This window comes from Lindgomyces ingoldianus, assembly GCF_010093535.1.
Source record: "Lindgomyces ingoldianus strain ATCC 200398 unplaced genomic scaffold BDR25scaffold_43, whole genome shotgun sequence".
In the NCBI taxonomy this organism is placed as follows: domain Eukaryota; kingdom Fungi; phylum Ascomycota; class Dothideomycetes; order Pleosporales; family Lindgomycetaceae; genus Lindgomyces; species Lindgomyces ingoldianus.
This window is the reverse complement of record NW_022985204.1, coordinates 327,286-340,801: the sequence shown is the minus strand read 5'-3', so window position 1 is coordinate 340,801 and position 13,516 is coordinate 327,286. Positions and strand designations below refer to the sequence as shown.

At 51.3% G+C, this 13,516-nt stretch overlaps 8 protein-coding genes across 8 annotated transcripts in view; 4 read left to right on the top strand and 4 right to left on the bottom strand.

Annotated features, from left to right (window-relative positions):
* The window catches only part of BDR25DRAFT_337365 (uncharacterized protein), a gene marked incomplete at both ends in the record, with an annotated part of 3,819 nt that extends 3,102 nt beyond the window's left edge, over window positions 1-717 (top strand). The window contains one exon of the mRNA XM_033693180.1: window positions 55-717. Within this exon, the coding sequence (XP_033541605.1) occupies window positions 55-717 (663 nt within the window). The remainder of the gene's footprint in view (window positions 1-54) is intronic.
* An 880-nt stretch (window positions 718-1,597) lies between these two features.
* Window positions 1,598-2,908, top strand: BDR25DRAFT_296368 (MFS general substrate transporter; the record flags this gene model as incomplete). The annotated part of the gene is made up of 1 exon (XM_033688918.1): window positions 1,598-2,908. One exon carries the CDS (start codon window positions 1,598-1,600, stop codon window positions 2,906-2,908), a length of 1,311 nt encoding a protein of 436 aa, XP_033541604.1.
* Window positions 2,909-3,420: 512 nt separating this feature from the next.
* On the bottom strand, window positions 3,421-4,931 carry BDR25DRAFT_271426 (uncharacterized protein). The gene is made up of 2 exons (XM_033687256.1): window positions 4,711-4,931; window positions 3,421-4,524 (listed from the first exon to the last, which is right to left on the bottom strand). The coding sequence occupies exons 1-2, from the start codon at window positions 4,742-4,744 to the stop codon at window positions 3,791-3,793; spliced, it is 768 nt and encodes a 255-aa protein (XP_033541603.1). The 5' UTR covers window positions 4,745-4,931; the 3' UTR covers window positions 3,421-3,790.
* Window positions 4,932-4,979: 48 nt separating this feature from the next.
* On the bottom strand, window positions 4,980-5,347 carry BDR25DRAFT_95127 (uncharacterized protein). Its single transcript, XM_033699288.1, has one exon. It carries the CDS (start codon window positions 5,259-5,261, stop codon window positions 5,025-5,027), a length of 237 nt encoding a protein of 78 aa, XP_033541602.1. The 5' UTR covers window positions 5,262-5,347; the 3' UTR covers window positions 4,980-5,024.
* Window positions 5,333-6,619, bottom strand: BDR25DRAFT_296365 (HlyIII-domain-containing protein). The gene is made up of 2 exons (XM_033688917.1): window positions 5,900-6,619; window positions 5,333-5,854 (listed from the first exon to the last, which is right to left on the bottom strand). The coding sequence occupies exons 1-2, from the start codon at window positions 6,410-6,412 to the stop codon at window positions 5,435-5,437; spliced, it is 933 nt and encodes a 310-aa protein (XP_033541601.1). The 5' UTR covers window positions 6,413-6,619; the 3' UTR covers window positions 5,333-5,434.
* A 301-nt stretch (window positions 6,620-6,920) lies between these two features.
* On the top strand, window positions 6,921-7,887 carry BDR25DRAFT_329061 (uncharacterized protein; the record flags this gene model as incomplete). The annotated part of the gene is made up of 2 exons (XM_033692431.1): window positions 6,921-7,045; window positions 7,095-7,887. 2 exons carry the CDS (start codon window positions 6,921-6,923, stop codon window positions 7,885-7,887), a joined length of 918 nt encoding a protein of 305 aa, XP_033541600.1.
* Window positions 7,888-8,129: 242 nt separating this feature from the next.
* Window positions 8,130-9,552, bottom strand: BDR25DRAFT_337360 (Brix-domain-containing protein). Its single transcript, XM_033693179.1, has 2 exons — window positions 9,359-9,552; window positions 8,130-9,305 (listed from the first exon to the last, which is right to left on the bottom strand). The coding sequence occupies exons 1-2, from the start codon at window positions 9,545-9,547 to the stop codon at window positions 8,154-8,156; spliced, it is 1,341 nt and encodes a 446-aa protein (XP_033541599.1). The 5' UTR covers window positions 9,548-9,552; the 3' UTR covers window positions 8,130-8,153.
* A 290-nt stretch (window positions 9,553-9,842) lies between these two features.
* On the top strand, window positions 9,843-11,316 carry BDR25DRAFT_241700 (ATP-dependent rRNA helicase RRP3; the record flags this gene model as incomplete). The annotated part of the gene is made up of 2 exons (XM_033685758.1): window positions 9,843-10,663; window positions 10,719-11,316. 2 exons carry the CDS (start codon window positions 9,843-9,845, stop codon window positions 11,314-11,316), a joined length of 1,419 nt encoding a protein of 472 aa, XP_033541598.1.
* Between the last annotated feature and the right edge of the window lie 2,200 nt (window positions 11,317-13,516).

Sequence of the window (13,516 nt, the reverse complement as noted above, 5' to 3'; positions counted from 1 at the left end):
GGGACGGTCAAGCTGTGGGATGCCCGCACGGGAGCGGTGCTGCGGACACTCAAGGGCCATTCAAGTTGGGTCGAGGCAGTGGCCTTCTCGCCAGACGGCAAAGTGCTGGTGTCGGCCTCCTGGGACGGGACGGTCAAGTTGTGGGACCCCCGCGCGGGAGCGGTTCTGCAGACGCTCGAGGGCCATTCGAGTTGGGTCGGAGCGGTGGCCTTCTCACCAGACGGCAAAGTGCTGGCGTCGGCCTCGCAAGACGAGACGGTCAAGCTGTGGGACGCCCGCACGGGAGCGGTGCTACAGACGCTCAAGGGCCATTCGGATTCGGTCGGGGCGGTAGCCTTCTCGCCAGACGGCAAAGTGCTAGCGTCGGCCTCGCAGGACAAGACGGTCAAGCTGTGGGATGCCCGCACCGGAGCGGTGCTGCAGACGATCGAGGATGTCGCTGTTCGAACCCTTACATTCTCTGAGGATGGGACGTTCATCCAAACTGACAGGGGAGTATTACATACTATATCTCTTTCCCCTAGCAACGTTTCTTCTCAATTAACTCCTAGACATGATGTATTTGTAAAGGGCCAGTGGGTCTGCTGTGGCATAAGAGATATTCTTTGGCTTCCCCCAGAGTATCGGCCGCTTTGCTCTGCCGTGTATGGGAGTATTGTTGCTTTTGGGTATTCCTCTGGTCGCGTGTTAATCTTAGAATTTGCTCCATTTTCCTAGACCTCCACACCACCCCCCTCCATAGCGGTTGACTCCCTTTTCTATTTCGAGCAGCAAGATCGACAAAGGCACACAAATGCTATTGAATTAGAGATCTATGTGCTTTGAAATCCATGTATACTTCATATAGGTTTAGTCTCGTCATAGGAACTGAGGTCTAAGACAATTAGATAAGCGGCTCTATCGAGATGTGTGTAGTTAGGCAACGAAAATCCAAAGCCGACGTTTTACTTTTAATTGTTACCTGCGAGCAAGTTGCACGTCTAGAGATTAAGAACGTGGAGTAGAAAAGGAGGAAGCTTACCGACGGACGATTCCTCAAGCTTCCGCCGAAGAGGAAAGCTTGGTACAGATCATCACAGCAGCATCTTGGCCGTATTTCCCAAGGTCTATGGCCGAGGAACTAACCATTAATCCGGAACCGTCCTTTCAATGGATTTTTTTTTTCTTTTGAAATGCAGAGATTTCTGGTCCCGCGTTCGAATTCCAGATCCGGTCATAGCTTGGGTTGAGCGGGGCAAGGGTTCGGTCTCGCTCAAGCTCCACACTTTTCCATGCATTGCCGATAGGGCGCGCCAATGGCGTTTGTATGATGAGTCTTGCTGTCATAGGTGGTGAATGAGGGCCCACACAAAATTATGGTCAAGATGATCTTCATTCCCAGTCAAAACGAGCTCTAGAACTGCCAAAACGGTAGAAAAGTGGAAGAGCGTAATAGAAAATGGACACAATTTCGAATCCTGTAGTGCAACTTCAAGATATGCCATCCAGCAGCCGAGGAGAAACACAACAAGGGGAAATCCTTGGTGCGTTAAGACAAACGCTATCGAGAGCGTCGAAGGCCGACGCGAGCGCCAAAGATGTATCGTCGCAGATCGAGATGAAAAGCCAAGTACCGGTACAGAATGAACAGGATGAAAGAGAACCAGGAGGAAGAGACGAAGAAGTGGCGATATCCATCGATTCGGAGGATAGTTTCCCTGAGGGCGGCCTCAGAGCGTGGCTAGTTGTTGCGTCTGCATGCTTAATGCTATTTCCTTCCTTTGGCTTCATGGTCTCCATTGGTACTCTTCAGGACTACTGGAAGCAACACCAGCTTTCTAACTATACGTCTCGGGATATAGGGTGGATCCCGTCCGTATTCGTGTACTTGGCTTTGGGATTGGGAATTTGGGTCGGACCGCTATTTGATCGATATGGGCCACGGTGGATTGCTTTGCTAGGGAGTACTGGATATCTGATAATGGTTTTCCTGCTCGCTGAATGTAAAGAGTTTTGGCAATTTCTTCTCTGCTGTGGCGTTCTTGGAGGGATCACTGGAGCAACCTTGACAACGACGTCCCTCGCGGTTGTGGCGCACTGGTTCAAAGCACGGAGAGGCTTGACACAGGGCATTGCAATGATGGGGTCCTCTTTCGGTGGGCTGACTATCCCTCTCATTCTTCGTTCGACCTTTCCGGTGTATGGATATCGATGGTCCATTCGAATCCTTGGATTCATTTTCCTGGGCTGCTTCATCATCGGAAACATCTTAATCAAAGCCCGTATCCTGCCGTCTACGGCTACCAAAAGGAAGGCAATCATTTCACTGTCCATCTTCGGCGACCTAAGATTCAGTTTGTTGACAATCTCGGTTTTCGGCTTTGAAGTTGTCTTGTTCGGTGCTCTGGGGATTCTGCCAACCTACACAACGCTAAGTACCAACTATCCACCAGATACTGGTTTTTACTTGATCTCGATCCTCAACGGCGTGTCATGTCTTGGGCGGATACTTCCGGGATATGTGGCTGATAAGATTGGTCGATTCAACACCTTGCTCCTAATGATCATCTTTACGCTCGTCTGGATGCTGGTCCTCTGGCTTCCTTTGGGGGAAAAGTCTCTCCCGGCCCTGTACTGCTTTGCGGCACTGTTTGGGTTCGGCACAGGCAGCTGGATGGCGCTCACTCCAGCGTGTATAGGCCAGCTTTGCAGGGCCGAGGAATTCGGGCGGTACTACGGAACGTTGTACTTCATTGCAAGCCTAGCTACACTCGTTTGCATCCCGATTAGTGGAGAGCTCGTCGAAGTTGTAGGACCACAGGCTATGGTAGCGTTCTATTGCGCAGTTCTTGGATTGAGTTTAATTTCATTCATCTTCAGCAGATGGGCGTGCCTTGGGAGGCGGTGGATTGTGAAGGCAAAAGTTTGATGGCCAATTTCGCCGACGGGATGTAGAGAAGAATAAAATTAAGGGAACAGAGCATTCCCGGCGTGTTATGAAAAGAAAAGGAAATTGCCGAAATTTATGAAGAGAGTTTGATAGTGGAAATTCAGGGGCTTGAACGTGAGGTTACACCTACGCCAAGCTTTCGCTTGTAAAATTCGTCACCATGAGCCGAGTCTCAAAGCTCTTTCTCATCCAAGAATGACACCCCATCTACGCGTTGTAGAATAACGATTATTAAACTCTGTGATATCCCAAGGTGAATGTGTGTTTTGTGTGCTGGAAAGTCTTCTATGTAAGCTTCTGCTGTCCCCTTCCTGTCCGCATTCATCATGGTCCCGTCATCTCTCGGTTTCAATGTAGATTGAGGCACTCAAGGTGCAAGAGCCTTTACCTCCTTGAATGAGGTTTCTCAAGCTGGCAAAACTAGCCACCCCTTGGATGCTCTATTTCTCTCGAAGTAACTGCTAACAGTTCACAGTTAAAAGTCAACATATGATGATTGCACTGTTTATTGAAGACTTCTCTGTCAAGTGCTTTTCCGATGGACCAGAGGACATGCGAAGAAATTGGCAGTTATAGTACAATCAGAAAGTGAAGTAAGATCAAGCGTTTTGAGATTGAAAAACAACCAGCAAAGTATAAAAAAATACAGTCCCTTGAGCGCCTCATTGCAAGACAGAATGCCACCTTACCTACGCGTCGTGTCCCAGAGTCCCACCGGCCTCGACCCAGATCACTACCAAAAACCTTGAAAGAACCAAGAAAATGTTCGATTCATTACTTCCTGCTCGAGCGACATGAAGAACGTGTCAATAGCAGAAGGCATTTATCCGTTTGTTACCCGATATTTACGTCAGTATGAAGCTAAGCTTTGTTCCTCGCGCTTCGCCTTGGCTGGCCGTCGGCGGTGGATGGCTTCTTTGGCTGTCTCTTACGAACAGGCTCCTTCTTTTCCTTCTTCTCTCCGCCCTTCTTCGGTCGACCCATTTTCTTTCCCTTGGTCTTGGTCTCTGCTTCGTCGGTCTTCTGTTTCTTCGCATCTGGCTCTTCCTTGTCCTCAGTCTGAGCACCATTGGTATCAGGAGCGGGCGAGTCGTCGGCTTTGCGCTTTTGGCCCGTTTTGGGCTCCTCAGCCTTCTTCTCTTCAGCTTGGGGGGTCTCGAGTTTCGTCTCCTCCTCCATGGCCTCCTCTACTTTAGCCTCCTCCGCTGGCTCGGGGACTCCGTTCTGTTCCTCGGGTTCGTCCTTCTCCTCTACCAGCTTCTCGGGCTCGGCTTGCTTCTCCTCGGCAGGTGGGGCGTCATTTACCTTCTTATCCTTCTCCCCGGGTTCTGATTGTTTCTCCTCTTTCTTTTCTGCATCACCGTTGGCCTGCTCACCGTTGGCACCGTTGGCACCATTGGCCTTCTTCTCGATGTCGACCTCATGCGCGCGCTTAACGACATCATTACCTGGTCTCTCGATGTGAACAGCCGGATCGCTAGGCTCGGCATTCTTCTTGATGGTATTGCCCTTGTTGGACTCGATTGCGAGCTCGCCATGTTCCTTGACTTCGGCAACCTCACCGCCTGGACGCGATCCTGACCATTTCCAGGAGACTACCATGAGAGAAACGCGTTAGTAAATACTTGAGAGCAGTCTGAGGGGGTGCAGTGATGGAGATTGATGCGAATGATGCGCGCAATTGTCAGCACAGGCGCGTCAACGGAGATGGCCGCTAAACGACCAGTCTCCATCAACTTGCGCCCAAACGGTAGATATGGATGGATTGGAAGTTAGAATACCTTGGTCTCCCTCCTGAACCTGATTGTCGGTCATTTTGCAAGTTGCCGTCTGAGAAGCTCTGGGAAGGATGTAATGACGTGATTCTTTCAAGATGCGGACTTAAGAGTCGCAAAATTCTGGAAGAAGTCTCAATTGAGGCGCGTGGTATTGGCGACAATGCGCAAGATGAAGGAGGTGATGCGCGCGTTGTGGTGCAGTGCGTGGTCAGCTTGAAGAGGAGGTGAGGGATTGAGAGGTCAGGAAACGAGACAGATGGGAGTTGTGGGTGGATCGAGCGAGCTGCGAGCTTCTGGCGATCTGCGCTGATGATTGGTCAACACGGGATTATGGGGAAAGATGGCTGGCTCCTCTCGGGCCACGGCGTCATCGGTGGCCCGTGCTGGACTCGGTTAGATGACTGGATTGGGCATGCGATCTGAGATGTGGAGATGCAATGTTCGACGGATATGAATGGCAGATAAGATGAAAAAGAGATATCTGAAGAGAGAGAGGTCGGTAAATGAAGAGGCGGCAAGATGAGCTGGCGGGCCGGTGTTAGGAAGGAGCGCATTTGCAAGATGGTTGCGACAGCAGCCACTATCCTACAGCCGACTTGTGGGAAGAATCGTCAAAGACAATATAGGAATCGCAAATGAATTTCGTGTGTTCTGCGCGCGGTGTCTATAGTCCTAGCAACCGTTTCGCTTAGCTCCTGTCTAGAAAACATTCTTATTTAGACACGACTCATGGCCAAATCTTGTTCAAGAAAGTAAGGTAAACTGCCCCGTCTCTCTGACCATGCTCATAATCAAACGACTTAATCAATCCAACAAGATGAGACGCTGCAGCAAGCACGACCAAGAAATGAAAAATCTGGTGTGAGGAACCCCAGATGTCGAAAGCCCCTGGATTCACTCGTTCCGGGAATCGAGCAGCATAGATGCCAGCTCCAAGGATGTAGAGGGATCCTTGAAGGACAACCCAGTCGAGGCCAATAGACTTCCGGCATTGCTCCAGCCCATAGAGGCGGAGGGCGTGCAAGACTGGAAAAACAGCAGAGAGACCCATAAGCACGAACATAAGTGCACGGAAGGGGCGCAGTGCAGGAGTACGGAATTTAGTGTGCGTGGAGACGACGGATGTTCCCGCGGCAAGGGTCGTAATCTTTGCAAGTTAGTAACTAATTTTAAGCTCTTCGTAAGGCCATACCATCGCCCAGTAGGTCTTGATCAAGTGTGGTTCACTTTGGAAACCGTAGTATAGGACCGGTATGAAGCTTCCCCATATCAAAAATACAATGCCGAGATAGTCAAGCTTATTCCCAAAGCTCGCCACAGCGTGAGAATGATTCGATATTGTATGAAACGTTGCGCTCATCCCTAGGCAAGCCGTCGCACCCAGGAAGAAGCAGCCGAAGACAAGCACATCCTCCCTTGTCGCCGTTTCGTAGCGTGGCTTTAGCACGAAATATATGACTGCGCCCGATGTGACAGCTAATATGGCACCGACTAGGTGTGAATATATGTTGACCGTCTCGTTGTGGATGTACCCAAGACTCTTTGCGGATTTCCTGTATGAAGTCGATTGTGGTCTGTAACCACTGCGGATGTAATGATTGTCTTGTTGCCACGCCTCGATCTCATGCCAAAGCACCGTTAGTCGTTTCTCTGCTGCTTTCTCGCCCTCTGAGAGCTTTTTGACTGCCTCTTTGGCGATGTCCATGGTAGTTAAGGGATTGGAGACAAAGGAGTAAGGTGGACGAGGAAGTCGGTGAGGGAAAGAAGAATTGGAGAGCAAGAGATCTTTCGACTTTGCTTTCAAAAAAAAGGTTAGAGCTTTGGTTGGGATTCAGAGACCGCGGCTTCTCGAAATATCTCTCAAGCTATTCCGTATTTGACGGCGATACCGTGATGCATGTGAAGAATCGCGTCGAGCTATGCGATCAAACGTCTCCTTTTTGAACACGCGTCAAAGCCATTTCTATACGCGAGACGCACCTCATCGTCATTGTCATGAGATGCTCGGACGTGTTCAATATTTTGAAGCGTGGCCTGCTACCTATCTATCAGATCGCCGAATCATCTCCGGTCCCACCTTCCCCACTCAACCTTCGGTGTTGTTCCTCGCAACATCATGCATCATTCAAGTGGCCAACAATGTCGCCCAGGTAACAACTCGACATAGATCTTCCTTGCTTGGCCCTGGCTGGTTGATAACGCCATCCGCCTCCATGAAGGCCGCAGACCAAATCCGGCCCAGCAGCCGGCGGGGAGCTTCTGGTGCATGGAACCGGCTCAAGCCAGTCCGAGATGACCCACTAGAGACATATGGGCTCCCCTCCAAGGGCGAGATGAGGTTTTCACACCCAGAAACTATACGTATCCCCATCTGACTCTTTGTCTAGACTGAACGACTTGAAGACTCAAGAGTCCTACTACAACCGAATCGTTGAACGCTACATGAAGTTTTGCGCTGCGTCTAACAGCGGTGATGACCTAGACAAGCAATTCGCATCTCTGAGCCTCAAACCAAGCTCTTCTATGCTTTCCGGGTCTCCTCCCGCAGATGCCATCCCCATCCCTGGGCCGCGAATCTTCAATCCTTCGACAGGCGAGCTCTCGATGATACTTTCCTCCCTCCGTAAATTGCGCGAAGCAATAACAGCAACTGCGCGCCGCGATCAGTTCGCCCAACGAGCCTACATCTTCAACATTCACGCTGCAATTTTGTGCAAAGACTGGGAGTCATATTCGCCTGCCTTCTCTGCTCTGCTGAATATGATCCACCCACACACCCCGCTATCTCCGACCGAGCTCCATGAATACGTTGGGTACAAGATACTAGATCAAGCATGTCGACAGGGCGATTTTTCCGGCGCCTACGAAACCAAGCACAGATACAAGTATTCAGATCGGCGTGTTGAGCTAGTACTAAAGGCGCTAATTAGCGATAATTGGGTGGTATTTTGGAAAATGAAGAAGGCGGTCGATGGCTACCAAAGACGCATTATGGAGTATGCGGAACAGAACATGCGGCTGCATGCTTTGAAGTGTTTAGGACGTGGATACATGAGGGCGGATAGGGCCTATGTGGAACGGTGTGCGGACAGGAGGTGGGCAGATTTAAAAAGAGATGGCGTGGGTTGGGAACTAGTAGATGGAGAGAGGGTCATCATTAAGCGGCCGAAGGGGAGGTGAACGAGGGGAATATTGCAGACATGGGCATAATTGGATTCCTACCGCCACCAGCATCAGTCGGGATTAGGTTTCAAGTATTGTTCAGATTACTTGAGCAGTAAGTGCTCAATCTCCCATCCAACCCCTCTAATGACTGACAAGGGATCACAGGATTAAGACCTGTAGGGCATTTGAGAATATATCAGATGCCCTTGGATGTAGTCCGAATAACATTGTTCCTATTTGGGTATCTTGATTTTGCAATGACCACTATCCCGCCACAGCTCTCATCCATCGTCCTGATCATCCATGTTTTCATCCTGCGCTTCGCCTCCACCATCTTCGTCCTCGTCGTGCCAGACATCGTCATCCATATCATACTCATCGAGATCCTCCATATCCTCGTCTTCGTCACCATCCTCCTGACCCCTATCTTTCTTCTCCTTTCGCTTCCTCTCGATATTCTCCCTCTGAATTTTTCGCCGCTCCTCCTTTTCTTTGTTCCTTTTCTCCCACATCTCGTCCATTTCCTTGACTTCCGCCTTGCTTTTGCTCACAAACTCATGCCACATGACTTTGCCACTGCAAATATCCTCCTCCACTTTCGTCAGCCGCAGCTTCATTCTCGGACCAAGCTCAATGAGCTTTACAGCCCGCTTTTCGACCTTTGGTCTACCACTACGTGACATCGCCTTACGACCGTCTTCTCGTGCAGCTGCTCGGTCCCTCTCTTTCCTTGACAGGACCTTTCTCGTAACCGGCGCTGCAACTTCAACTTCGGCGTCAGTCTCGATCTCCGTATCTGATGCTGACGTGTAACTAGCCGCAGAAGGGTCGAGCATATATTCCGCCATGTCTTCCAGCTCGCCTAAATCTGGCAAAGCCCGCCGCTTCTTCTCTTTGCCGCTGATGATCTTTTCCGCGGCATAAAGCCTTCGAATCGGCTTCGGCAGTCCCGTGGCCTTGGTCGTTATCGCGTAGTGTCTAAGGTTGATCGTGCATGTCCCGTTGGTGCCTTCAGCCGGCGGTTCTCGACTCAATAACAGGACTCGTTTTATGGTCTGTAGTGGAGTGGTGTGCGGTTGAATAGGCGGGAATAAGCCTTGGAACATGTCGGTGACAAGCTTCTCCAAATGCTTCGGGGGGGCCGCATCTCCCATTAGCTCCCTATCAGCGTCCGATGTTATGAAGTTGTTCATTACGAGCAATGGAGCTACGTGGAAGTCGTTTGCGCCAGCTCTTGGATGCTTCATCGACTTCATAATGTCTTTACACAGCGAATATTTCTCGACACGGAAGTGTAGCGTTGGTCCCTGGGGCGTGCGAGCGAGTCGGAGGTTTGTGTTTCCGGCCTCTGAACGGGAGAATAGAAGGAGGTGGGTTACGCCGAGGGGACCGCACATGGTGGTGTAGTCACGGAGCTTGTTGGCTCGTCGTTCCTAGATGAAATTATAAGCAGTCAAAACCACAGTAACAGCGACGTGCAGCATACCTTTAGTCGCACTGCTGTATCCGGCTCCATAACCTGCCGTACATCCTTTACCAATTGGGTGACACTCGCGCCAACTTCTCCTGCTCCAATGCGAATAACCATGCTCTTCGGATTCCCATCCTTTGGCTTCTTTGCCGCCTGTTTATCCGCTGCGGACTGTTTCCGTCTTTGGCTGCCTCCTCGTGCCATCTTTGTAATTATTTTTACTGTGAATGGGGAGTTGCGTGGCCGATGGAGAGCGGTGGATCATCGCAACGTCCGAAATTTTTGGGGTGAAATCTTGGCAATCTTATCTTATCGCTCTACTAGAATTTTTGCTCACGTTCACCTCCACACACCAAGAACTGTATAGGCACTCCGACGAAACTTTCACACCAACATGTCGATGCCAAAGAAGAGAAAGCTTAATGAGCATGCCCGCTCGCTGGGAGCATCGCCTCCGAGAATCAAAATATCGAAACAATCCACCGCCCTTCCGAAGTCCATGTCCAAGTTCACCGCGAAACCCACCCCACCCAAAAAGCCCGTTGAGCCCGAATCGAGCGAAGATGAGGCGGAGGAGGACTTTGAGGGTTCTGACAAGGAAGAACAGAATACAGGTGGGAAACCGCCTGATGAAGCGCCCAAGAAGACCTTCGCAGATCTGGGTGTGATCGAATCCCTCTGCGAAGCATGCACGAACCTGGGATTCAAACATCCAACACCGATTCAAGAACAATCCATACCGCTGGCGCTTGAAGGCAGAGATATAATTGGCCTCGCTGAGACAGGATCGGGGAAAACGGCAGCCTTCGTTATCCCTATGTTGATGGCACTCATGGAGAAGCCACAGTCTCTATTCGGCCTCGTCCTCGCGCCAACTAGAGAATTGGCATACCAAATATCTCAACAAGTTGAAGCGCTTGGATCTTTAATTAATGTCAAATGCGCTGTGCTAGTTGGTGGTATGGATATGGTCGCTCAAGCTATCGCACTCGGCAAGAAACCACATATCGTTGTCGCGACTCCTGGACGGCTGCTTGATCACCTGGAGAACACAAAGGGCTTCTCCTTGCGCTATCTGAAGTACCTAGTCATGGATGAGGCAGACAGGCTCCTCGACTTAGATTTTGGACCCATCCTAGACAAGATCCTAAAAGTCCTTCCCCGCGAAGGTCGACACACGTACCTTTTCTCAGCAACCATGAGCTCCAAGGTTGAGTCATTGCAACGAGCTTCTTTGCACAATCCCTTGAGAGTGAGCATCAGCACCTCATCTCACCAGACCGTAGCATCTCTCCTCCAAAAATATATCTTCGTGCCATAGTAAGGCCACCTCCAATCTATCCACCTCCAATCTCCCCTGCTCACCTCCTCCCAGCAAACACAAAGACCTCTACTTAATTCATCTCCTAAACGACAACATCGGCCACTCCGTCATAATCTTCACACGCACTGTCAACGAAACCCAACGCATCGCCATCCTACTCCGGACCCTCGGTTTCGGCGCAATCCCTCTTCACGGCCAACTGTCGCAATCCGCTCGTCTGGGCGCACTCTCCAAATTCAAATCCGGTAGTCGCGATATCCTCGTCGCCACAGACGTCGCCGCTCGCGGCCTAGACATACCTTCCGTGGACCTCGTCATCAACATCGACCTCCCGCCGGATTCCAAGACATACGTGCATCGTGTGGGTCGCACGGCCAGAGCGGGCAAGAGCGGGAAGGCGGCGTCGTTTGTTACGCAATATGACGTTGAGATCTGGCTTCGGATAGAGAATGCGTTGGGGAAGCAGATTGATGAGGAGGTTATTCCGAAAGATGAGGCGATGGTGTTAATGGAGCGAGTGAGTGAGGCGCAGAGGGTGGCTGTTAGGGAGATGAAGGATATTCATGAGGCAAGGGGAAGGAAAGGGGGCATGATGAGGGGAAGGAAAGGCAACAGGGGGAGGGATGATATGGATAGGGAGGAGGGATAGTGCGGCATTCTGCCTGTTCGAGGAAGTGAGCGGTCCATTGTTAGTGAACTCAGTCTATTCGAACCCGAGAATACGCATGCGGTGAATTTGCTCAGCTGTAGTGTAGTGTGAACAAACTGAATGTACATGGTCGGATCTGAACTGCACCTAGCGGCGTGGCAGAGAAGGCGTCACCATACCGCAGATGAGCCTCAATCCCCAACTATCCTCACGACCAGAGAATAAGCACCTGTTAGTAGCGCAATCTCGGCATCGTCAATCCCAAGCGAACCCAATGTCCCGGCCGAACACGTGTTCCCGACTGAAACACCCTGTGGTGGAAATTAACCAAGCCATGTGTCCGACACACGAGATCTTCGCCGCCATGCAGGTGGTGGTGTGTTGTTAGCATAGGGCTGTCCGGGGTCGTTTACCGAGTATGTGGCATCGGTAGCACCGTCACAAGCAAAACAGTGATACATGTACATATCTGAATTTCTCGTTTGTGCTTGTATTGATATGGGGGACAAAGGATACAGTGGAGATTTCGAGAGACTTGAGAATTATACGTGGAACAGTGCATGGCGCGATTCGAAGATCGGATGCGAGACTAATTCGTGAAGTGCATGATGAAAAGCACATCTGTCCTGACGGCGTTGTGCGATGGTAACCGCACCCACTGTTCTATTCACGAGGATGATCCTTCTTTCACGGGACTAATAGCTGCATGCTCGGTACGACCTGTGGTTGTTTGGTCGTTTGAGCTACCAGGCTTTATCCTGGCGGTATTTCAGTCAAGCGCAGGAAAATGCGACGAATTAAGTAGAATTCAGCGAGCGCGCATGGGCGAAGCGCTGGTGCGAGTTTTGGCATGTTGAACAGGTGATAAGACTGATGACAACGAGTGCGGCATCGGAGGAGCCACTCCAACTCCAAAATCGACTCTGTTACGTTTTGGCAATTAACGAATTCAACGAGTCCAGCAAATTCAAGCCCAAGAACACGATCTGCGAAGAAATTCTGGAAGCCGCTAAGACCTGACTACTGCAAGTGAAACCGTTGGTGGTGTCAACCTCCAACATGCAGAACTGACTCGTCGCTGGAAAACTTTTTGATAGGTCGTACCAGACAGGGCCTCAGACTGTGTCAGCTCATCTGGAACTTCATTACGCGGACTGGAACTAGTGCAACGAGAGTCGAAGAATTGTGTTTCTTCGCCGATGAGAGGGCCAAAACCTGACGCTGCTTGGCTGGATGCTTCACGGCGAGTGAGTCATAAGCGGGTGGCGGGGACTTCTTGCTTAGTGGACAAACAGCGACGACAAAGCACCAAGCCGGGTCCAAAGATATGCGCTGTTACATTTTGCTTATCGCTCTTTGTCGCCGGTGAAGGCGGTTTTGTCTTCGATATTATTGCATCCGCTGGACGTGAATATTGCTGTGCCGTATGGGGCGAGTGTCCAGAACCGGTCAGCAGCGGGAAGCCTCGCCGCCTCATCGATGCATCGCTCATGCCTCGAACGAGACATTCCAAAGCGCCGCGACATGCAATACCCGGCTGCCTGGCAGAGCGGTGCGAGTGCAAGAGTTTTCTTCAGCCATGAAGAAGTCCATTTCAGCTGAGGCAAGTAATGCGATAGGGGGCTATTGGGGGTCGGGGCTGCCGTGGAACAAGGAACAGCGCGGGATCGGGGCGCCGATGCTGCCCGATCGAGGTGCCGTCGTCATCGCGACGGCAGGAGAAAGAAGGGGGGGGGGGGCATCGCGAAGTGAAGAGGACGGCGCAGCAGATGCATCGCCAACGGGGAGCAACTGGTCAAAGGGGGGCCCACACTTTCACACAAGCTGCAGTGACAAAGGGGTGAAGGTCAGGGTGAAGGTCAGGGTGAAGGTCAGGGTGAATGCGCAGTGCATGACGGGGCCCCCTATTTGCCGTGGCAAGCTTCTCGCAGATAAAGCGGCGGGCGGCTAAGCCACAAAAAGCGCACTAGTGGCCGCTCATTTCGCACGCACGAGCCCCCCCTCCAGGCAGCAGCCGCAAGTATATAAAGCCCTCGCGCCTGCCCGTTTTGTTGGCTCTTGTTCCCGCCTCCACTCTGCGCCCGCACCACCACCTTCCTCAACACACCCACCTCGCCTCGTCGCAGCCGCCAAACCGACTGTTTCGAGCTTCATATCGTGCGTCTTGCACATTTCCGCTCTCTCAGAGGTCCCCCGAGGA